This window comes from Protopterus annectens, chromosome 1.part0, assembly GCF_019279795.1.
Source record: "Protopterus annectens isolate FY-2018-M chromosome 1.part0, PAN1.0, whole genome shotgun sequence".
Taxonomy (NCBI): domain Eukaryota; kingdom Metazoa; phylum Chordata; order Ceratodontiformes; family Protopteridae; genus Protopterus; species Protopterus annectens.
This window is the reverse complement of record NC_056725.1, coordinates 970,222,318-970,248,643: the sequence shown is the minus strand read 5'-3', so window position 1 is coordinate 970,248,643 and position 26,326 is coordinate 970,222,318. Positions and strand designations below refer to the sequence as shown.

Sequence of the window (26,326 nt, the reverse complement as noted above, 5' to 3'; positions counted from 1 at the left end):
TAATAACCTAGACATTTTTTTAAATATGCATAATACTTTGAGTTTTTTTGTTTTCTTGTAGACTTTATGTTTCTGGACCACAGACATTGTTTGCTTTTGAATTTACCTTTACGCTTAGATCGTTTTGGGATTGCCCATTCAATACATTTAAACAGATGGGCACATAACTTTGTGAAACTACATTCTGTGGTGATATGAAGGCTGATGCATGAAATCTGAAACTTCATCATAGATACTGAATTCAGGAGGGGTTACAGGTTCTGAATGTGAAAGTCAATAGACTTAATCATGAACACTGATACCCGGGGATTACTACACGGCCTTATGGCCTTGTCAGCACAGCATAAGTGGAGCGTTGGGCTAACCTTTGGAAACACAGGGCTGTCGTACCCAGCTGATGTCCATAACCATTAGAGTGTCTGCAAACTATCCCAACTAACAAGCTAAAACAATGAGCAAAAAGGTCACACAGACAAACCAATCAGTAAAAACTAAAAGAAAAATCTAGCCAAGCTAGAAGGCTAAGAAGGCTGAAACATGCATGCCCACAGCTAGTGGGGGTTGGCTTTATTGGCCTAAATTTGTCCATAACAGACTTAAGAAGTGGAAAACGTCATGGGCATTCAGAAATGCCATATAGCTGAAACACCTGATGTCCTTAAGGGGTCATGTGCATATATCCCATGTTACCTCTAATACAAGAGGTTTTAAGGAATCATATAGTGGAAAATCTAGCTTGGCCAAATTTTCTTTTAGTTTTTACTAATTGGCTTGTCTGTGTGATCTTTTTACTCACTGTTTTAGGTTTCAGTAATTTCAAAAATATAGATGTGTTTCATGCACAGGACAGCCTCAAGGTTGAGAAGTTTACTTTAGAGACTTCAGGCACTGAAGAGATACCTTAATGTGCTCCTGATAAGGATTTAATATGTTAAGTCACTCTAGAACACCCAGTAGCTGGATTCTGGCTAAAAAGGCATTATATGGTCAGCAAAGACTTTGGCCATATGGAGAAGCCTTGGAAAGAGAGGTGTAGGATATTCCCCAAAAAGCACAAGGGGCTGTTGAGCATCTCATCTCATGCTGACACACAGTGGATTCCCTTGTCTATTTAGCCAACTGAAGAATCTAACACTATTTTCTTTGCATCTTGGCATCATTTTTGGGGAAGAGAGGATTCCACTCAGAATCAGTGTCTTGCCCGTAGCATACACAGTTCTGATATCTCCCTACTCATATTCCTCAGAGTTAGGAGTCCCAAGTAATTTAGGTAATTTACCCCCACACAGTCAATCAATCAACATGTCGTAGTTGTATCTGTAAGGTGAAAGGGTCATAAGGGCTCTTGAGACATCAGAAATCTCAGCACCAGAAGCACAACTCATAGACACCCTGTCTTTGACCAGAGTAGTGAAAGGAGAGTTTTTGTGCCTAACTATACAGTCACTGATCACTAAAACATTTTTACTTATAGAGTGATCTGATGTAATAGATTTAAGATGATCTGATTTGTGGTGACTTTCTTTTGCAGGTATACTTGAACATTATGTAGTCTTACATTTTTGCGGATATCTGAACTTTAAAAATTCTTGTCAAAGCATCCTAAAACCATAAAGTATTAGCACAAAACATTTCAGGGTGGCTTGATGTAGGATGTGGTGTGCATTGCCCACAGTCCTGTTTTTTGTGACAACGAGGCCTCCACTTTTGGTAAATATTTGCATATCTCACAAACGTCACTATTAATGTTGAGTAGGAGTCTATAGGACAGTTAACAGCCCTAATCATGCAGCTGACACAACGGATCGACAACATCTATGAAAAGATGAGTATGAGTGGAAATACTGGCAACTTTGGCAAGCAGCCCACTCAAAACACCAGTACAACAAGCAGCATTAATTCAGAAGTCATGTTTGACTTTACACCACAATGCGTTAGGTCACAACATAGTTTTCCTGGGTCCAGCAGAGTGAACACCGATGAGGAGTTTCAAACTAACTATGGTGGGAATCAAGGAAACGGAGCATGCACAATGGAAGAGAATCGACTGAATTTTAACAACAATGGCGTGAGGAGAGAGGTGCCAATATTAAATGACTGGTTAACAGCAGCATTCTCTTTCAAAGAAACTCAAGGAGAAGGGACATTAAACAGTAAGCTCTCCAACTTTGATAACAAGCTCATGCAATGTAAAAAATTACAGTTGGAGAATGCTTACCTAGGTGAATGCATGAGAGTGAAAGTCATTCCCAAGGGGTTGCGTATGTGGCGCTTCTCCACAGGGCTGATAGAAAACCCTGCATTGCACATTGATTTGCTCAAGCTTTTTGATAGATTTGGTTATGAATTACTAGAATTGCTTGTAAAAAACAACAAAAAAGTAATAGATGAATTGAGCAAAGAGGTGGCAGTTTTGGATAATGCCATTAGGGAAGACAATCAATATGAGCAATGTAAATATGAACATCTTGGAATTTACAATAGTATAGACCAACATACTGAAAGGCTCAAGAGTGGAAAGACTGGCAAATTGGAAAGAGATATTAATGAATATGCAAATGGTTTAGCATATCCGAGACCCCCAATTTCCCAGAATCGGAACAACAATAATAAAAATATAAACAAAAAAAAAGAGTAATATAGGAAAGTATAACAGAAGCTGGAGAAATGGAGAGTCATAGTGACAACCAGAATTTCTATAACCAAAACTACCCGGCCTTGAGGAGATCGGAGAGGATTAAGAACAATAAAAACAACCCGCAACAATATGTAAACCAGCAACAAGCGGGGTTTCAAGGGGCGAGGCCCAAAAACAAACACTGGAGGACTTGAATGTTTATGAATATGAACAAAATGACATGATCAGTATTGTTGGTGTTGATTCTGACATTAGAAGTGAAAATGAATGTGCTATAGTGCAAAATGAAAACGAAGATTTTAAAGTGTATAACTTTTCAAATGTGCATGTTGATGGTGAAGTAGCAGATTTACTTGCTAAAGGGATGACATTTGTGCCCGCAGTACAAAGCAATTTCACGAAAACTGTTTTAGATTTAAAATTATATTTAAGGAAAATTAATTTGAAATTGCTATACCAAAGTAGAATACTGAGACATAGTAGTATGTATAGTATTAGTAGTACATACAACCCACCCCTCCATCCCAGTTTGTCACTTTATGAAAAGATATGTGAAATAGATCTTAAGAACTTGAATAAGTATAAATATGATAAGAAAATTGTGAACAAGTTAAGTGAAAATGAACAGTTCACATTATCACATTTACAGAAAGAAAAAATATGAATAATGAAACAGGATAAGGGTGGGGGGGGGCAGTCATCATGGATTTATATGACTACAACAACAGAATGCAAGGCATCTTGGATACGGACATGTATCAAAAAGTTTCCTTGAATGAATTGAATGGGGCATATAAAAAAGTTTATATGCAATTAAATGACATGTTTACAGATAGAAGGATTGATATAGATTTGTATAATTATTTAAATGTTTCACCTCCAAGAGTTCCAGTATTTTTTGTGACACCAAAAATACATAAATCTATTAACAATCCGCCTATGCGACCACTAGTCGATGGAAGGGATTCCATCACATCGGCATGTGCAAAATACATTTATTTTGAATTAAAACCCATTCTGAGAAATGAAGAGCAAATATGTAAGGATTCTTGGGCCTTCTTATAACATATGAATAGCATAGAATATAACAAGGAAGACATATTGGTCACTACTGATGTATTCATATACAGTCATTCCGCAGGATATAGGAGTCGAATGGACTAATGAGATGTTACATACAAATGACACACCCCAGGATAAAGCTAATTTATTAGCAGAGATGCTTGAATTAGTTTTGAACAACAACTGTGTTGTGTTTAATGGTAACTATTATTTGCAAAATAGAGGCATCGCAATGGGATCACCATGTGGGGGAGCATACGTGAATATCATCATGGCATATTGGGAAAGGAAATATGTGTTTAATACTGAGTTCCATAAATATCTTAAATCTTATTTCAGATTCCAGGACGATACAAGTATAATTTGGAAAGGGCCTAGAAGAATTTCTGGAGTATATTAATGGAACAACAACCTTTTTGAAATTCACATGGAAAGTTAGGCTTGATTTTATGGAATACTTAGATATTAAACTCATAAAAGACAACATACAGGAAAGATATATAGCACAGATATACAGGAAGGAAACTTATTCAAATAGTTTATTGCACTATAACAGCTCCCATCCAGCACACCAAAAAAGATCTGTGATAAAAGGGCAGGTAGTTAGAGCTGCCCAGATGATAACAAAAGAACAAGACTTCATTGAAGAATGCGCCAATCTTACAGTCTATGTTTTGTGCTAGGGCATACCCAGGTGAAGTAATTGATGAAATCATAGAAAAAGTCAGAATCAAAAGAGACATAGGCCATTTTAAACCCATTTTACATAAGGAAAACATTTTAAGTGAAATGAGGACACATGATATAGAAGAAACAATAATAGATAACCCTGATTCACACAGAATACAAGATGTAGTTGAGAGAAACAATAATAAGTTCTCAGAAGAACTGATTATAACATATAGTGAAGACTTCAGACTCCTTAAATTAATTTTTGAAAACAAAATGGGCCATATTAAATGAAGAAGAAGAGTTTAGAAACATATTAGGAGTAAAGCCACGCATTGTGAACAGGAGAGGGAAAAATTTAAAATAATTAATCCAGTATAAAGAGAATTATAGTGAAAGTGTCCTGCATGGCATGAGGAGGTGTGGTGCATGTAAATGGTGCCACAAAATAGAAATTAATAATGAATTTATTATAAAAAACAAAAATATATGATAAAAGGAAAATACAGTTGTGAATCTATGGCAGTGGTATATTTAAGTAAGTGCAAATCATGTTTAGCTTTTTACATAGGAAAAACGGAGAGAAAACTCTCCCAACGTGTATATGAGCATGAATATGCCATTACAAAAAATAATTTATCTAATGCCTTAGCAAAGCATGTAAAAGACCATCCAGGGCACCAATTTAGCTACATCATTACGGATGATAAAAAAAGCATGGGGCTTGTTATTAGAACTGAGAGAGCTTGAATGGCAAGTAAGGTTACAAGCAGACAGCTGGCCAGTAATCAATGAATGGAGTTCTATAACTCCAATCTTGAAGCTCAATGCGTTAAAAAGCAAGATAAAATAAACGTGTTTCACAAAGGAAATAAATAGATAATTTATAATGAATTTAGAGTTGAATAAGGTTTTATGTGCATGAATGGGGCAGCATTGTTGTGTGTGTTTTTTTTAAAACTGAATATTGCTTTAAATGAAATGTTACTTGATTAAGAGGAAATGATGTCACTATAAGGAAATGTATTTAAAATGGAGGGAAAAATTTAAAATGATGTCTGAAGAAGTTTAATATTTATTTAAATGAAAGCGCTAACATTTTAAAACAGTTTTATTTTTGGAATAAAGCTTGCGATCATTTTATACTTCTAAGTGGTGGTTCGTCTTTGTAGATTTAGCTGACACGTAGCCTGCTTTTTTGTTTTTGCAAGTTTATCAATGCAGTTTGTGGTTTTTATTTAATGTTGAGTAGGAGATCACTGTCTGTAAACATAAGGCAGTTACCATACTGCCCGGGAACTGCTATCAGGCTGGCAATAGAAGGGGAAACAAGAAGGCTGATCTTTCATTTTCATTCAGAGATTCAGAAAAAAAGAACTGACATTATAAAGGATACTAAATGTAGGTAAAGAAGTTAGTTTCAGAGCTATGCTATGGTGGAATGCAACTATGTGGGGTTTTCTTTCTGTGGGTACAGCATCTTTACAGAGTAAGTATATGAACTAAATAAGGTAATTATGGTTACCTGGCAGGCATATGCAACTAAATAAGGTAACTAATGTTAGAGCATGTATATGTAACTGAATGAGGTATTTTAGGTTAGACAACACTTCTTTGGTTGGCAGGGTGACTCCCTAACCCAGAGTACCTATATCTAACTAAAATGAATTAATTTGTATTAATTTTGCACTATGTCTGTAAGCAGGGTAGGATAATTACTAGCTGGTAGCTTCTATTCAGGAGACTAATTTGAAATGCAGTTTGAGACACTATTTAACAGGAAAATGAAAAATGTGCTCATTGCCCATTGTTTACTTCCAGCTGTACAGTGAGCACCTCAGCGCACAGCAATGCTGTAAATATCAACTTTAAACAAAAAAAAAAGCGACCCAATCAGCAAACAGCTCCGAAGGGCTCTGGGAATGGCAGCTATTACCTTCTCTCACAAGAATAACCAGGCTGACTCCCAAATGTGGTCCCACACCTGGTTAAACAACACTATGTAAGCAGTCTAGTTAAATGCAGAAAAAGCAGTTTAGCAACAATAAGCAAAAGGAGAGAATTAAGTGCAATAACATTTATCTTCAACTTCCCTTGTACATAACTCCAAATTGTGTATCTAGGTGTGCAGCTACAAAAGGTCCACCACAGGGCTGGAACTCAGCCTACACAACTCATCCATGAGTTGTCAGTGGGCAGGTGCAACAGTAAGGCTTAGTGATGGAGAATAAATAGACCAATTGACTGGGAAAGGGTTGATGACTGGCAGGTGGAGGTGTGTCAACGTGCTCACCCCCCCCCAAAAGAACATTAGCAGCAGGGTGGGTGGGCCTTTACTTAGTTAACATGTGTGGAAATCAGTATACAACAGACAACATAGATATGCAGGTTGGCTGATCATGTAATAGCCCTGGGGGAAGGGCCCATCTAAGGTGCTGGGGGAGACTGCAGAAGCCATCATGGGGCTTGGCCTTGACACCAGCCCATGTTCCTCAATGATGTGCTCTAATACTAATGAGAACAGATCCCATTACATTTCAAGTAACTGTATGACACCAGGGTCCTGTCCTTCAAGCTCTGGAGCAGGATGCCCTGGTATCCCCCCTTCTTATCTTTGACAAATATGCCCTGGATCTAGGGGGGAGGCTTAGGGTGCAGATTTGTTTGTATTAAATGGGATCCTTGAACATCTCTGCCAGGGGACTCTAAAGGATCAGTTCTTGAAAGAAGGTTAGTCACAAGCAAGTTCTGACCACTTGAGTAGGGAATGGACTGTCCTGACACCCCAGAACATCCATCCTCACAGTAGATCTTGGTTGTGCACCACTAAAGGGTCTTTCAACATTCATAAAACTAGTTGAGGGGGGTAAGACAAAGCCAGCAAAGAAAATTAAGAGATGGACTTGCTATCCGTTACCTGAGCTCAGTACCCTCTGCCTTCTCATGGTACTCCACGACCAGCCTGGAATCACACGGCACTCTCTCCTGCAGATCCCACACTCAGCACTGCAAACTACTACTACTATCTGACAATTTGTAATAAAGGCATGGAGTCTCATCCTGCTGCACCAAACTTGAACAGTAAATAAGGTAGTTGTACGTGATATTTCTAGAATGTAGATCTTCAAGGGAATCATAGTAGATATTCTAAAACAGTTACAGTAGCCATCTCAAAAACAAAGAAAGCAGCAGAAAACTATAATTTACTGCACAAATGTAAAAATGACTGACAAAGATCACAGAAATCCTTTGACTGACGGAGCTTCCTTTTCTTTGGGGCAAATTCTGTTCAAAATGAAATTAATGCAAAACTATGGTTCTTGAAGACAGATAACTGAGGTCCTTCCTTTTACACTTGACAGTAGGAGAAATCCCAATCCCTCCGAGCTACACGCTCTAGGGACCTACACCTTGTCACCACAATAAACAGAACATGCTGGAGGGATAGATTCTGTCCCAGAGACTTCCCATACTCTGGAACAGACTACCTATCTATGTCAAACAGAGCTCCTCATTAGCACTCTTCAAGAAAAATTTTGATGATTGGATGGGAAATGGGAAATTCACCCCAGGGATCACTTCTGTGGCTCTGCTCGACAGGGGCACAGGAAAATAATTTTCTTGGGTGGCGAAAGCTAGGATACATTTTTTGGCTAGGCTTATATAGGCCCTAGGGCCAATAGCCTAGTACCTCCCTATGAAACAAAACACATTTCTAAGGTTTATCTGTATCAGTTGTTATAATGAACATCATTACCTTCCTGCTAATAAAGTTAACTGGCTACTAGTATCATTGAGTGTTCCTCCTCCGAAACATCCTAGCAGACTTATCTGCAACAGCTACCTTTCTCTAAAACAAATAAATTACATTTGAGGAATACCCTATAAACCAAAAACTCATGCTGAAACTGTGCTTTGCAGACCCCCATACACTTACAACAGCCAAAACGCCTTCATATATGCCATCCCAGCAATATGAGACAAAATGCCACATATCTGAAATACTAACAATCTATGCAAATTCCCAATAGTTTTGTCTGTTACAATGGTTCCTTTTGTCATTCTCATTGTTTTAGTTTACTGCCTTTGTGCTGTGGGTCATATAAGAGTTCCTGCCATTTTAATGGACTTCGCCTTGTTTAATGCTAGCTAGACAAATTCGGTTTGTTTATGTTAATTATTTTCTTTTTATTACTTTATCCAGTCAAACTTCTGTACTCTGCTTTACAGCTTTAATTTCACATATTTTAAATGTAATTTCTCAGTCTCTGCATTACTGTTATTGTACAGTGCTTAGCATTTTAATAAACACGAACCTCTGTAGGAATTCTGTGCTCCTGATGATCAAGTTTGGGATTCAGGGCAATGATGGCAATTGCATGACTGACTTCCTCTGTGAGCAGATTTAGTATTTCTATGCTGTGTTTGATTTTTGATGTGAGGTAAGAACAATACAGTCTGATATATCAAAAATACTATATTTTTGCTGGGTAAATGTGTGAAGGGATACCTTACTGTGTTAGTTACAAATAACTGTTTGGTCTTTGCAACCCTTTTGGATATACCTTGTAGCATAAACAAAAACTGTGTAATTACCACAGCATTAGATCAGTATTATCTTGTTTCGTCCTGTTCAATGACTGGGTTATTGGATCTGATCTTGGAGCTTTTTAGAAGCCTGGCTCCAGGGCTCTGACTCCCTCCTACCCATAACTCCCTTTGGTCCCCAAATTACCTCACATCAAGTTTCCCTGCTTATCGTTTGAAATTCCCTACCAGAAAAACATAAACACAGGCCTAGCTGACCATGTTATCTGATAAAAAGGTACATGGATGGAAGAGACAGCAAAAAAGGCTGTTCAAGAGAGAAGGCCCTGGTCAGATCCAGCTAGGACTCTGAGAATCACAATTTAGGAAGGAGGATTGAGGGAGGGATGTTGAACCAGATTAAACAAAACACAGATCTAGTTTTACGGTAAGCGCATAACTTTCTTATCTAATGTTGTCTTATTTGAATGATTCAACAACTGGGACAGATTTTCAAGCTAACCAAAAACCCAGGTGGTCTCAAGGGAGTACATTCCGGAGTATGGTGGAGCCAAAGGATGTACCAGATCAGATCTGATTTGTACTGCAACACAAAGGTATGAGTTGCAGACCAAGTAGCTGCAGCATAAATCTCATCAATGGTAAACCTACCCAAAAAGGCAGTAGAGGTAGCCTCCACTATGGTAGCATGAACCTTTGGTTTGCTAGGTAAGGTCATTCTTTTTACTTTTTTCAATAAACAAAGGCAAGACAGTCATAAAGCCACCTGGACAACATTACCTTAAAAACTCCTTGACCCAATTTAGCTTTTGAGAAGGCAAGGAAGAGTTGGTCAAACTTTCTGATACCCTTTGTCTAGTGCAAGTAAAACCTGAGCTGACAATGAACATCTAACAAATGTAAGGTATATTCACCTTTGTTTGAGAACTTTGGGAAAATGCTAGTAGATTAATGGTCTGATTAACATTTATTTTAGAGGCCACCTTCGTTAGGAAGTGGGGATTTGTTCGGAAAGATCTCTATTTTTATGAATTACGAAAAACCAAGAAGGATATCTAGACAGTGCCAATAATAGTAGGAGAAATTGGTCTCATAAAAGAGACTTTGCAGGTGTATTTAAATATACTAGAGATATATGTAACTCCATATAAATTACAGCAGTAGTCTAGTTTGAGCACATCACGCGTTCTGTGAAGAGCTTTCTGACTAACATCCAAGATTGAAAAAACACTAATTTCATGAACTTTAATCAAACTTTAACTTAGAAATGAGGTCCATTCCCATCATGGGAATAGAAACCCAAAAGACTTGAAGAAATGAAAAGTACAGTTTTGTACCTACCATAAATGTAGATGTTCGAAGATCCACATTGCTGCAGTCCTTACATATGGGTAGTCCGCTGTCCTCGGTCGGCCCAAATACCAAAGTATTAGGCTGACGTCGGTCAAGGCGCTTAAAACTGACATCAGGACGTCAGGGTACAAAAGCGCATGACCGACGTCATATCCTCAGTCTTTTCTTGCCCCAGATGTCAGAAGGCCCTAAAAAGAAAGGCCAAAGCCAAAAAACAGCAAAGAACAACCAACCACCCCTGCACTAACCATATTTACAAAATTTACAACCCAAACCACACAACCACCTCTAACTGCAGAGGGAAGGAGGGAGGTAAATTGGACTGCAGCAATGTGGATCTTGAACATCTACATTTATGGTAGGTACAAAACTGTACTATGTTCTTCATCTCACATTGCTGCAGTCCTTACATATGGGTAGAATCCCAAAGCAGAGGTAAGGGAGGATGGCAAAACTATAAAGCATTAGGAGCTGCCAAAATGCCCTGTAAAATTGCAGTGGCAAAACCAGCCCTAGATTTAGAGTAAAGTGGAAGGTGGTAATGCTTAGAGAAAGTATGCACTGAACTCCAAGTAGCTGCCTCCAAAATATCTTTAGTAGCCACCCCCTTAAAAAAGCTGTAGAAGTGGCAGTAGCCCTAGTGGAATGAGGCCTAATCCCAACTGGAATGTCCTTACCATGATGGGAATAACAGAAAGCAATACAAAACCAATCCACTTAGAAATAGTTTGTTTTGAAACAGGTTTGCCCTGAGAACCCAAAGCAAATGAAACAAACAACTGCTGAGACTGCCTGAACCCTTTAGTTCTGCTCAAATAATATCGCAACTGTCTGTGGATATCCAAAGTGTGCAAAATCTTCTCCCCTTTATTTTGGGGGTTTGCATAAAAAGTAGGCAAATGAATAGTTTGGTTTAAAGCCACACTAGAAACCACTTTAGGCATAAAGGAAGGGTTAGTACGCAAAGACACCCTATCCTTGTGGAAAATTAAGAAAGGCTCAACCGCCATAAGGGCCTGTAATTCAGAAACCCTTCTCGCAGAGGTAATGGCCAACAAAAAAAGCAGTCTTCCATGATAAATATTTCAACTCGGCAGTAGCTGCAGGCTCAAAAGGTTGTAGAGTGAGTTTCTCCAACACAAAATTGAGATCCCAAGGAGGAGTAGGAGCTCTACGTGGGGGTCTTATATTCTTTGTCCCTCTAAGGAATTGCTTAAACAAAGGATGAGAAAATAATGGTGGGTCACAGTCATAGTGAGCAGAAATTGCTGCAGCATGAACCTTTATAGAGGAGAAGGACAAACCTTTGTCCAATAACTCAGTAAGGTATTGAAGAGCAACACTTAAATTAGGTTTAGAAACATCAAAGTCCTTTGCTGTACTCCAAAGTAAAAATCTCCTCCATTTATCTGCGTAAACTTTCCTTGTACTAGGCCTTCTGGCCTCCAAAATAACATTCAAAACTTGTTGTGGAAGCTGAGACCCTCCAGGGTTTAAAACAGAATATGCCAGGCTGTTAGATGCAGAGTGAAGTTTGACATTGAGTAAATGACTGTTCTCCTGAGACAGCAGGTGTGGAATCGAAGGCAAAGGCCATGGAGGCTCCCGAACCAGACTTCTCAGTAATGGGTACCAGTGCTGTCGAGGCCAATCAGGAGCTATTAAAATCATGGTTGGCTTGTCCTGTCTGACCTTCAGGAGTACCTTTGGGAGGAGAGGCAGTGGTGGAAAGGCATACACGTGAAGATTGATCCAATTGCATGAGAGAGCATCCACTTTCCAAGCTGTGGGATGAAACCTTTTTGTGCAAAACTTTGGCAACTGGCAATTTAGAGGAGAAGCGAACAGATCTATGTCTGGAGTTCCCCATAACACTGTCAATTCTTGAAATACATGAGGATCCAATTTCCACTCGTGGGGATCCATAATTTGTCTGCTCAACACATCTGCTAAGGAGTTCTGTGTTCCTGGCAGAAACCTTGCCTGAAGATTTAGCTGTAAACTGAGAGCAGTCTCCCACAAAATCATTGCTTGTCTGCATAGAGGGTATGAATGTGTCCCCCCTTGCTTGTTGATGTACCACATGACAGTTGTGTTGTCTGTTTGAATCAACACCTGCCCTGGAAGAAGTAAATCATTGAAAGCTATCAATGCAAATTGGACTGCTAACATCTCCTTCAAGTTGATATGTAAATGTTGAAGTCTGGCAGGCCACGTGTCTTGTACCCATTTTCCATTTAGATGAGCTCCCCAAGCTTTGTCTGAGGCATCTGTCGTTAGAATCTGACTCGCCTCTGGTCGGGTCACAGAGAGTCCCTTGTTTAGGTGACATTCCTGAGCCCACCACAAAAATTCCTTTTAAATGCAAGGTATTATCTGAATGACAGTGTCCATATCTTGGCAGTGTTGCGTCCATACATTTTTGAGATACCATTGTAGCTTCCTCATATGCAGTTTGGCATTGGGAAGTACCAGAATACAAGATGCCATGAACCCCAAGGCTTGAAGGACTGTCCTTGCAGTCAGACTGACAAGACAATTGATGGAAATAAAGAGAAAGATTCTTTTGTTTGTCCGGGGTCAAAAAGGCCATCTGGGATGCTGTATTCAGTCTCACACCCAGAAAGCACATATCCTGAGAGGGTACTAGACTGGACTTTATTTCGTTCACAGAATACCCTAGGCATATTAACACTGCCATCACATACTGTAGATGATGAAGAAGTTCGTCCTTTCCTTGAGCCAGAATCAGGCAATCGTCCAAATAAGGATAGATTTGTATTCCTCTTAGCCTGAAGAAAGCTACCACTGGAGCCAGAACCTTCATGAACACTCTGGGCGCAGTAGATAAGCCAAAGGGCAATGCAGAGAACTGATAATGAAAAGTCCCAGCCCGAAAACGCAGATACTTCCTGCAACTGGGCCTGATAGTAACATGAAGGTAAGCTTCCTTGAGATCCAGAGTCACCATCCAGTGATCTTTGCCCAGCAGAGGTAAAAGCTGTTGTAACGTCAACATTTTGAACTTGGGAATGTCCAGATATGTGTTGAGGATAGATAAATCCAAAATTGGTCTCCACGTGTTCCCTTTCTTTGGTACTAGAAACAGGCGAGAATAAAATCCTAGGCCCACTTCTGGCAGAGGGACCGGTTGTATAGCTCCTATTTGAAGTAGTAGAGAAATCTGTTTGTGAGCCTCTAGTCTTTGCTGAGGAGGAACGTCTGGCATGCCTTTGAAAGGGGCAAGGTATGGAAATAAAACTTGTAACCTTGGTGTATGATATCCAATACCCATTTGTCCTGGGTAATTAAAATCCAATTGTCCTTGAAGAGTGCCAACCGTCCTCCCAAAGGTGCTGCCAGGCAAGAAGGATCTGGCAGCTGAAAGAGTAGGTCATTGGGCCTGTTTACGAAAGGACTGGCCCCTGCCCTCACTCGAAGATTGTGCAGGTGAACTCCATGTTCTAGGTCTGAAGGAACTCTGAGCTCTGCCCCTACCACGTCTAGACCTACCCCTAGACTGAGAATCTGAAGAAGGATACGTCCACCCCTTAGCAGGCCAATTTCTACTAAACTTCGGAGGCTGAACTTGCAAAAAATCTTTAACAGTCTGTATAGACTTAGCCTTGTCCTCCATTTTCTTCAAGACTGACTCCACAGGTGGACCAAACAACACTTCAGACTGCAAAGGAGCATCCAAAATCCTTGTCTTAACATGGTCAGATAAATTCTGATCCTTAAGCCAGGCGTGCCTGCGAAGAACTGAACCAGTGGCAGCCACCCTAGAAGAGGCCTGCACAGCATCAAAACCACACTGTAAAGAATGCTTACCCACCTGTTCAGAGACATGCACCAAATCTTGTAATTCTTTACACTCAATGCCTTCTGCCAGAGCATCCACCTTAGATTTCAATTGAGAAAGAAGAAAATTTTGATATTTCAACATATGAAACTGGCAATTCAAAGCCCTCATTGCTAAGGTAGAAGATGTATAGATCTTCTTTCCCCATCTATCCAAAGCCCTGGCCTCTTTATCTAGAGGAACCGGGTTCTTTACAACAGAGGCCCTGACACCCTTAGGTCCCTGACTAATAGTTTCTGGGTCCGCCCTAGGACTTTTATATAGATATTTGTGAGCCTCAGGCACCCTGTAATACCAATCCGGTTTAACAGGCGCAGGAGGCAGAGAATCAGGATTAAGTGAAGCCTCTGAAAACACATCTTGCACAACATCCAGAACAGGGGTATAGCTAAGGGCCTATGTTGAGGTAAAACAAAATTCCCTAAGCCTTTTCCGTGAATCAGAGAAGTCCTGACCTTCCCACTTAAAATGTTCCCTCATAGAATGAAGTGTCTCTGAAAAAGAAAAATCCTCTGGAGGAGAAGCAGAAGGAGTGGAATCTTCTGCATCAGAATCAGAATAAGGAGAGTACTCCTGCAAGTCTTCAGCCGAAGACTCTGAAACATCCAAGCCTGTACAAAACTTTCCAACTCTGGCTCCACCCTAGGCCTCTTATCAGGAGGGGGCAAAGAACCTCTAATCAGAGTAATCAAATCTTCTGCCATTTTAAGCATGTGCTTCTTAGGCACAGACCCTGCTGAACTAGGACTGACACCAACAGAAGCTAAACCTGGCCTGCCTCTGGAAGAAGCCTTGGAAACAGAAGGAGAGGGTCTAACCACCCTGGGAAGGGAGGGGAGTACAGAAACCTGAGAAGCCCCTTCAGCCTGACCTGCCTCTAGAGAGGCCACATCCTGCAAAATCAAAGTCTCCCCCTGAGACTCCAGAGAAGCCTCCATCGGAACCACCGGTTCCACTGAAGCCTCTAAAGAACCGGCGTCCGGAACGGACGACTCATCTTGCCTAGGTTTAACCGCTTTATCTCTGCGCTTCTTCGTGGAAGCGGGCGTCGGAGTATCCGACGGCATATTATAATTGCACCGCTTACCGAAGGCCAGCCTAGCACAATCCAACCTTCGCTTAATAGTGCGCTTATTAAACCTAGCACAAAAGCGACACCCGACTACGTCGTGCTCAGGCCCCAAACAAGGAATGCACAAAGAATGATAATCCCTATGCGGTATCTGTTTCCCACAAGAAATACAATTATTCACTTTTTCTGACATCCGGTAATACACTGAGGCAAGAAAAAAACAAAATATTCCAACGGGTACTTAGCCAACTTGGATTCGGTCTGAAACTCCGAACTCGAAAAATTTCAGAACGCCGAACGGCACTTGCAACGCTGCTTCTGCATCGGACCATGCGGCAAAAAAGACTGAGGATATGACGTCGGTCATGCGCTTTTGTACCCTGACGTCCTGATGTCAGTTTTAAGCGCCTTGACCGACGTCAGCCTAATACTTTGGTATTCGGGCCGACCGAGGACAGCGGACTACCCATATGTAAGGACTGCAGCAATGTGAGATGAAGAACATCCAGGTTTGCAGGATAAGGCTTGCAACTCCGAGATCCTCCTCGTTGATGTGACTGACACAAAAATTTTTCTTCCAAGAAAGAAACTTTAGGTCCATTGAAAAAGTAGGCACAAAGGGAACTTCAGTCAGAGCCTGTAGTATGACAGTAATGACCCAAGGGGGAATTGAAACTCTGACAAGTCTTAAAAGGAAGGTTCCTTTCAAAAAGCCTTAGAAATATTTATGGAAGAAATGGAAGTCTAATTCTGTCCCACATGAAAATTGGAAATAGCTGCTAACCTGTATGTTGATAGCAGAAAAAAACTGAATCCTTTTTGAAATAATTCTGCCAAGAAATCCAGAATCAATGGAAGAGGGGATGAAAATGGGTCAAATCCCCTGGAACAAGTCTATATGGTATGTTTTCCATTTGCTAAGGTACATCTTTCTAGTATGTGTTTTTTGGGAAGATGAGGAAATTTGAACATCTGAAGCAGACCGCCAGAATTCCTGGCCACCAATAAAAATGGAGAAGCCATGCAGTCAACTTCAGGGTTTTTGAGATGATACTGAAATAGGAGGTCTTGACAAGGGCCCAACAAGGATCTATTAGGGAAGGACAGAGAAAGGGGAAACCAAACTTGTTGGGTCCAAAAGGGAGCAATGAGAATAACTTTGGTCTTGCACCTCCTGACTTTCTGAAGAAACCTCGTCATCAGAGGAATTGTTGAAAAAGAGTAAAGGAGACACAGTGGCCAGCTGTGAACTACAGTGTCCTTCAGTATCTGTACCTGTGGAGGGATTAGGGCAAAGTGATGCACTGTTTAAGTATGAAGCAAAAATATCACAGCAAGACTGGCACCAGCAACAGAAAATGTGCATCACCACTGTCTGATTGCTAGAACAATAGTGGGACAGAAGAATACAAGTGCTCAGTTTTCCGCCAGAACACTGGAAGTCCCTGAGATGTGCATTAACATTAGAAAGCGATGAGAAGACATTGCCCATTGCCACGCTCTTATGGCCACCTGGCACACTGAATATGAATGGGTTCCTCCTTGTTTGTTGATATACCAAACTACTGTCTGTCTGAATGGAGATCACACTATCAGGAAGGGAGTCCTGAAAACATGCAACACTATAAGGACTGCCCTCATCTCCAAGACACTGATGGGAAGAGTGGCCTCTGTCGCCAAATAAGAACCTGAAACAGTCTTCCCTTTGAAATGCCCCCACTGACCCAGAAGGGAAACTGTCCATGATCACAGTGGCTACTGGGGCCAATGGGGAGAACAGTCATGACACTATGGGAGAGGTCAACTACCAACTGATGTGTTTCCTGCATATAAGTATGAGATGTATTGGTGCTTGAAAGGGATGAGACATCAAGAACTACTGCACAGAAAGTGTCCACTGTAGTTTTCATATAATACCTTGCTTGAAGAATTTGCATGATCTAAGCAGCCATCAGGCTGAGAAGTCAAAGAATAAATCTTGCTGGGGGACAAGGGTGATGAAGGACATCTGAAGCTACTTGATGCAGGGATAATATTCTGGATTGCAGAAGCCTTGCTATTTGGGTATTTGTGTCCCAGTAGCTTACAATAAACACTTTGACTGCACTGGTGTCAGCTGGCTCTTGTCAAGACTGATATTAATTTCCAACTGTGAAGTTAGATGGAGCAAGAAGCCATTTCCCAGGTGTGAAGCTAGATGGAGCAAGTCGCCCTTACACTGAACTAGAAGAGCCTTGGTTGATCCATTAAGGAGCCAATCATCCAAATATGTGAACATCTGGAACCTCTGCAACATGAGATAAGCAGATACCCCCTGAGAGCTGTGTTGAAGCCCAAAGGGCAATGGTCTGAAATGAAAGTGCTTGGCTTCCAGTCAGCAACACAAATCTCTTGGACTGTTTTGCTATCGTTATGATAGTACACATCCTGGAGATCTAAGCAGCACATCCAGTCATCCTTCCTCTATCCAGAACTTCATCTGTTTTAAGAACTGATTGAGGTGGCTTATGCCCGGGAAGGAGCTTAGGTCCCTTATTTTTTGTGGAACTAAAAAGAACCTTGAATAGATGCTGAATACTGACTAGTTTGGGGAGACGTGCCGCATGACTCTTCTAGCAGTTTTATTACTTCTGCTGCTAATTCCATATGACTGGGTGTAACGTTGGCAATTTTCTTCTTTTCCTGAGGAGGGAAAATAAAGGGAATAACAGAGCCTTTACTGACTATCCTCTGCACCCAGAAATCTTGAGTGATGGCTTGCTAAGCTTGAGGGTGCAGGGATAAGCTCCCTCCTTACTGCCTCTAGAGTACAGTAGTTGGACAATTGTTCAGGAGGCACTGGTAGAGTTTCTCAATGAAAGGACCTCAAAACCCCTGATTCTGCAGTCTGCAGCTGTCCCTGGGTTGATATCCATTAAAGTTACTTCCCCCTCTGCCCCAGGGGGAGGGGTCTGGCCACAGAGGCATCCTGGCCAAAACCCTGGCACTTTCAGAACCCCCTTTCTGTTTCTGTGAAAAGGTCCTCTGTGGGGGTGGAAAAGTGTATGCCACCTGCAAACAAGGTCTTGCCTCCCTGCTTGATTCTGGTAAGTGTATCTTTCACTTTAGGTCCAAAAAGAGTTGAACCATCAAAGGGGTCACTGATGAAGGACACATTGAAGCCTTCTGTGAAGTTGCATAGGCACATCCAGGTGTGCTGAAGTACTGCAATGATGGTGCCTGCTGCCCTGGATGCACCATCAGCTGCAATAGACAGCAGATGCATGGCTACATTAGTCATTGACTGGAGGGTAGACAGCTGAGACTCCACTGACTTTTAGATGCCTGAAGGGAGGCTACCCGAGAGGTATTTCAAGTCCTTCTGAAAAAAAGGTCATCTGAGCCAGGTAGTTCAGCCTTCTCAGTGCAAAAGTCACTGAAATGTACATCTATTTACAAATCTGTCCAATGCCATAGACTCTCTATTGGCGGGATAAACAAATTAGCTCTTCTCTGACAGCTCTTTCCTTGTGGCTGCCATAAACACAGCATTTAGTGGGGGACCTTTGTTAAAGTGGGATCTATTCCTAGGGACCACTAAAATTTTGCCTGGTTTGCATGGAACTGGTTACACGACATCAGGCTCCTTCCACGCCTGCTGAGAAACTAGTTCTATTTGCTCATCAGTGGGTGGAACCACCTAGGAGGTAGAAATGTCAGCCACAAACGCCTTGAAGAACACAGACTTCCCAGGAAATGGGGCTTTGGTGGACCAATCCTTTCTTTGTTTATTTAACACCAGAATGTCTCAGAGGAAAATATCTTCCAGAGGGGATCGTGGACAGCTCTCTCCTTCATCACAATCAGTTTCTTTAGTGGCTGACTCTGGTGAAGAGTCCAAATATCTGCTCTTAGAAGTCCATTTCCTGGGTCCCTCCCTTGAGGGGACGTCTGGGGAAGGTTCAGAATCAGATATGGAGCTTGCCTGGGGAGAACCCCCCCCCCCCCCCGAGGCTGATCAAAGCTGACTGTCCCTGTTGATCAGGATGAGCAGACACAGAAACATGATCCACAGGAGGCTGGGATGGAACCAAGCACGGCACAGCAACCTCCTCTCTGGACCTGAAAAGAACCCTCTTGAATGCCTCAAAAGCAGAGGACAAAACTGGAGCTGAAGAAATGACCCCCCCTACAAGATATAAAGAGCAAGGGGGAGTGTCCTCATCTCCAACATGACTATGCATCAAGGCCAACAATGGTGCTGAACTGTCCAGTACTGAAAAACAGGGATGGCTCTAAGAACTTCAGAGTCAACTCTGATCCCACAGCCTCACCTCTGACACTTTTGCTCAACTCATTCCAATCAGACGAGGCCAGAATCAAGATTGAGGGAAACCAGAATTGAACTCAAAAGCAATATCTGCTCCAATGTGGGTGCTTTATGGGGAAAACTGAGGTTCATGGGTTTTGGATCCAACAGCTGGGCCAGCACAAGAGAAACTAACAGCGAGAAGGAAAGGACCATACCCAGAGTCACCGAAGGGGTTGGCAGTGGGATGACCCCAACTGAATCTATGTCCAAAGAAACTTTTGCATCTTGTCAACATCAGTTTCTGATAAGACTCCTCAATGAACAGAGGGACCTGAAGGATGAAGCCAACAACAGTGGCCAAGAAAAACGCTTCTCTTGCATAAATGGGGAATGAAGCCTGGACTTACCAACTCTTGTAAGAACTGTAGAGAGGGAGATGGTGAATGGATCTGACAAGCCTCCAGATCCTGTTTTGATGTCTCAGAAGCAGGACTAGATTACTCCAATGGATTAGGCTATCTTTTCCTAATCATTTCTAACATCTTCTCTTGCTCCTTTTCTCTCTCTCTCTCTCTTTTCCCTTGCCCCTTTCTTTTTCCTACTGAACCTTGGTTTTCTCTGTCTTTTTGGATGAAGGAGAGGAAATCTCCTGGGCAGGAGTGGCTGAACCTCCTGCTTGGGCAGGAAGAAGACCCTTCAGCATTAACTTATCTCAGCAGTCTTGTAGGGCCCTGGCCCCAGAAGAAGCTCATGCTTTACAGTCAGAGTCTAAATGAAAGACTCTCAAGCTATAAATACATAACCAATGATGACCCTGTGGTGGTATCTCAGGTCCACAGCTGAGCATTTTTGAAACCAGCAACCTTGTGCGACATACTCTGGGGTAAACAGAAAGAGCAACTGCAACAACTTTTACAATTTAAGAAATAGTCAACAGCAAAGATACTATAAAAAACCTTTTTTTGTTGTTAACAGTGGGAAGGGGAGGAAAACATATTCTTAAGAAATTAGGGAAAAACATCAGACAAGGTAACATAAAGGAATAATACAAACACCTAGACCACAAAAACAGCTGAAATAGTGAGAAACAATACCCTAAGCTGGAAATCAGAGCCCTCAAATTGCACACCCCGAAGAATCATGCGGCAAATGAGATCTGGTGTAATCTGGGGACCAGAGTGAATTATGGATAGGGGAAAGGGATCACAGCCCTGGATCCAAACTTCTGAAAAAGCCCAGTGGTCAAATCTGGTTGGATCCCATAACGCAATCGCTGAATCAGATGAAAAAGACAACAGCGGATCTGTTGATTTTTTTTTTTTAGTATTTAGGCAAAGACTATTTTTGCTGTAATGGAGAGCTTTGTGTAGTAAGAATGATACTGTCTACATTCAAAGAGGTTTAGATCTGGCAGTTGTGATCGGAGATAATTGAAAAATAAAGACAATAGGAGTGGGCTGATACAACAGCCCCTGGGAACTTCTTTTAGACAGAGTGCTGTTTTTAGGCAACTTGAAGTAATGGTTAAGGTTTTGTTTTGGTAAATTAGACAGCCAGTGACAGACTTCATTTGAAAGTCCACATTTCTGTAACATATTATTCAGAATACGATCGTCAGCGTATTCTAAAGCTTCTTCCAGGTCTACAAAGATGTCCCTGGTAATTTTGCCCTTTTTCATATTAATGTATATTTGGTACTGAGTGAGGAGATGGTAATGATGACATTACACTTGGGTCTAAGCCATGATACCTATCCGGCTGTATGTCATACTGTAGAAGATATTCCAGGATTTGACGTCTTATGGGTTTTTCAATTATTTTTGGTAAGATGCCTGGATTTGTCACAGGTCAAAAGTACTCTGCTGGTTTTGGACTGGTTTCCATGGGAAGAGGGATTATTATGACAGTCTTGAATGTCTGTGCTACTATTCTGGATGTGAATCACAAGCTGAAGATAGGGTAGAAGGGCTTGTAGAAGCCTCTACTCATCTCTAGCACTGAGGAATGGGTAATATTAGAGAGGATGATAATATAAGACTTTTTGACAGCTATCTGGTAGTTTTGTTAGGGTGGGTCTTTATTTCTTAAAGTATGGACTGAAGTGGCTCACCATAGAGCATCAGAAGATTTTTTTCCTGCAAATCATACCAGTTATTTGTCAAAATCAAAAAAGCAAACTTTCATGTCTAGCAGAATTAGTCTCCATCCTGAGTCACGTGAGCTTTAAAGACATGCAGGTAGGTACGTGTGTGTGTGTTTGCCTTCTGTGAAGGGTGGGCGCCGGGCTGGGAACTTGACACCATGAAAACTCCACTGCCAATCAATCTGTGAACTGGTGATCCACTGTGGCAACCTCTAACCGGGAAAAGCCGAAACACATTGCCTTTTTTTTTTTTACTTACATTAGGTTGTACAACAGTATCAGTCTGCTGTTTTTCTAGCAACGGTTCATCCTAATGCTGTGTATTTACTGACACTTTTTCTAAGAGGACAGTCCATCCAGACTTGTTCATTATTCTATAATCTTGTTGCATTTGTCAGCTGATACCCCCACAGTAAACTAAACATGTCTTCATAGCATCTCTCCATGAAAGTGTTCACTCTGTCAGAATCTGGCTCATCTATCCTGCACATAAGCTACTCATCTCCAGTACACCCAACAGCAGCTCAATAATAAAACAGAATTTTGCTGCAGCAAAACACCTCTGAACTCCAACAGTACATCCATATTTTCAACAAATTCCAAACAATATTTAACCACACTGGAATTATCCACATCCACTCTTTCAGCGATACATACTTCAGAACCACCCGCTGCAAACAGTAGGGGGAATTTCCCAGGTGACCTAGCCAGCTTTTCCATAGTCAGTATGAATACCATCCCTTGTCTCATTTGGAGAGGTCACAGGCCTTCTGAGGCTACCTAGTCAACAAAGCATAAATTAAATAAAATTTTACAATGATTTTATGCTACTTAATTCAGCAACTACTGTAAATAACACCACAATTTCCTGAAAAGAAAATTCTTGTTAGGGTGTTTGATTAATAAAACAAACAGAAACTGTGACCGAGACTGTTCTCACATACCTCCAGCATGCATCTTGTTCTCTCCTGCTGAAACCTCTGAAGAAATGGGCCAACTAAGTGATATACATACAACAACTGGTATTCTGTCTTCACCAACGGCTTTAATACTTCTGAAAGGAATCTACCAAAACAGAAAGTACAAACAATAAATACAGTTGCCATTTAAAGGCATTTAAACTAAAACAACATTTTGTTCTTCTAAAGGAATAAGTACAGTTGTTAAGTATACTTGGCATAATAGTATATCTTTGTTATTTTCTCATCTATGTGGATTTTCTCTGTGTACTTCAGCTTCCTCCCACCTCCCAGAATCATGCGGACTCACTAACTACACCAAAATGCCCAGTTTTTTGAGATATAAAAAAATGAGACCACAATAAATCATTTCAAAACTTTTCCCACCTTTAATGTGACCTACAACCTGTACAATTCAATTGAAAAACAATCAAATCTGTTAGGGAAAAAAAAATTAAAAAATGTACTATATGCTGGTTGCATAAGTGTGCACACCCTTAAACTAATATTTTGTTGAAGCACCTTTTGATTTAAATACAGTATTCAGTCTTCTTGAGGACACAACTGCCATCAATTAAAGAGACTCTGATTAACCCCAAATAAAGTTTAGCTGTCCTAGTAGGAGTTTCCTGACATTTACTCAGTTCCCTGCTACAGCAAAAGCCATGGTTCGCAGAGAGTTACAAAGCATCAAGGGATCTCATTTTTGGAAGGTATCATTCAGAAGGGTACAAAAACATTTCCACAGCATTGGATATACCATGAAACACATTGAAGACAATCATCAAAAAGTAGAGAAAATATGGGACAACAGTAATGTTGCAAAGAACTGGACATCCCTCCCAAATTGATGAAAAGACAAAACAAAAACTGGTCAGGGAGGCCGCCAAGAGACGCACAGCAACTCTGAAGGAGCTGCAAAAATTTCTGGCAAGTACTGTTTGTGTACTACATGTGATAAGAATCTCCCGTATTCTCCACATGTCTGGACTATAGGGTAAGTTTGCAAGACAGAAACCTTTTCTTGTACAGAAAAACATCCACACCCGGCTAAAATTTGCAAAACAATACATCAAGTCTCCCAAAAGCATGTGGGAAAACATGTTATGGTCTGATGAGACCAAGGTTGAATATTTTGGCCACAATTCCAAAATGTATGTTTGGCGCAAAAATAACACTTCGCATCACCAAAAGAACACCATCCCCATGGTGAAGCATGGTGGTGGCAGTATTATGCTTTGGGGTTGCTTTTCTTCAATTGGAACTGGGGCTTTAGTCAAGGTGGAGGGAATTATGAACAGCTCTAAATACCAGTCAATTTTGGCCCAAAACTTTCAGGTGTCTGCTAGAAAGCTAAAGATGAAGGGGAATTTCACCTTTCAACACAACAGTGACCTGAAGCAAACATACAAATCAACAATAGAACGGCTTCACCAGAAGAAAATTAAAGTTTTGGAATGGCTCAGCCAGAGCCCAGACCTAAATCCAATAGAAAATCTGTGGGGTGACCTGAAGAGTGCTATGCACAAGAGATGCCCTCACAATCTGATAGATTTGGAGCACTTTTGTAAGGAAGAATGGGCAAATATTGCCAAGTCAAAATGTGCCATGCTGATAGACTCCTACCCAAGAAGACTGAATGCTGTAATTAAATCAAAAGGTGCTTAACAAAGTATCAATTTAAGGGTGTGCACACACAACAAAGTATTAGTTTAAGGGTATGCACACTTATGCAGCCAGCGTACTGTACGTTTTTTATTTTTTATCTTTTTCCCGTAACAGATTTGTTTTTCAATTGAATTGTACAGATTATAGGCCATATTAAAGGGGTGAAAAGTTTTGAAATGATTTATTGTGGTCTCATTTTTTATATCACAAAAACCTGGCATTTTAACAGGGGTGTGTAAACTTTTTACATCCACTGTATGTAAATGCGCGCGCGCACACACACACACATATGTGTGTGTGTGTATATATATATATATATATATATATATATATATATATATATATATATATATATATATATATAGATATATATATATATATATATATATATATATATATATATATATATATATACATTTATATGTATATAAGTGTGTGTGTGTGTGTGTATACACACACACACACACACACACACACACACACACACACACACACACACACACACACACACATGCAATAGAGATGCATCTATCTAGATTTATATACATTTACTGCATTTATCCTTGCTGTTGAGGCCTGGGCTGTCACTGACATGAGATCAGACATTTATCAAGTTAAAAAAATGTTAAAATAAATAAGGAATAGTCACTAAAAGAATAAATAACATCTGGGTTATATCCTACCTTACCATTCCAAAATCAATGGCTTTCTTCACTGAGGAGACCAACACAGGCTAGACATGCACATGGCTCTATTTATCTATTTTATTTTTTCTGGTGCACATTGTCTTCAGTTATTTGATGTAGAATTCTTCTGACAAGGAAGGATAGAGGCAGCAAACTAAGAGCCCTAATTATGTCAATTAAAAACTAATACGATTTACAATACAAAATGCAAAGCAGTATATCCACGGAGACATTACTTACACTACTGGCAGAAACTGTAATCAAATAATATAGCAGTAGCATCAGTAATGAAATGAATAAGAACAGAACACACCTATTACATACACACAAACATTATATATATATATATATATATATATATATATATGTATATATATATATATATATATATATATATGTATATATATATATATATGTATATATATATATATATATGTATATGTATATATAAGGGTCTACTTCAGAACGTCAAAACACGAGATATTTGAAGACCACATCATCAAGACACAATAAATGAAAACCCAGGGTAAGTAATCACTCAGTCAACAACACACAAAACCTAAACCGCACCATTCTAAACCCACCCAGGTGGGGGGCCATGTCCCTCACCCCCCCCCCAACTAAATATACCAACTCTGAGATCGCATTACAGTTGGGGAAAAGTTCACCTTCATGGCCAAAAGGTTACGTACCCTGGGAAGATCTTTGTTGATCCGGTCTGTCAATGAACTGCATTTTTGTTTATTTCGTCTCAATGATGTGGTCTTCGATCATCTTGGGTTTCGATATTATCATGTAGACCCATATATATATATATATATATATATATATATATATATATATATATAAGATGACAAAACAGATCCTTGTAGTGAGGCGCAGTAGTTTTACAACCTTAGGGGGAAGTTGTCTCCCACCCTTAAGAGAAAACCTGTACTGTTTGAGCATTGAAGTAGCTGGCTGCGACTCCTTAAAATCAGGAAAAAAGAAAACTGTAGCAAATCCCAGTTTAGACTTTAAAGTCATCAAACACTTAACTGCTTTAGAAAGTGATACTTCTTTACAGAAAAATAAAACATGTTAACTAGATGACCGCTTTCACCCCTTACAGCTTTATCAGACTTCTTTGTGGTTCTTTTCCCCCCGATTTTAAAGAGCCTCAGACAGCAATTTTAATGCTTAGGAGGTTCCACTTTCCCCTGTATATATGTATTTGTCCCTTTATATATGTATGTACACATATGGATATACTAAATATAATCTAGTGTTCAGTATGTCAACATTCAAAACTTTGACAAAAAGATGACAGCACAACATCAACAATGCGATGCACATACTCCAATACAACCATGGAGCATAGAAACAAAAACATTTT

General features: G+C 40.4%; 1 protein-coding gene across 1 annotated transcript in view; it reads right to left on the bottom strand.

Moving 5' to 3' along the window:
* MED23 (mediator complex subunit 23) overlaps window positions 1-26,326 on the bottom strand; it is a 1,483,999-nt gene that overhangs the window by 103,980 nt on the left and 1,353,693 nt on the right. The window contains exon 20 of the mRNA XM_044067991.1: window positions 22,583-22,703. Coding sequence (XP_043923926.1) covers window positions 22,583-22,703 — 121 coding nt within the window. The remainder of the gene's footprint in view (window positions 1-22,582; window positions 22,704-26,326) is intronic.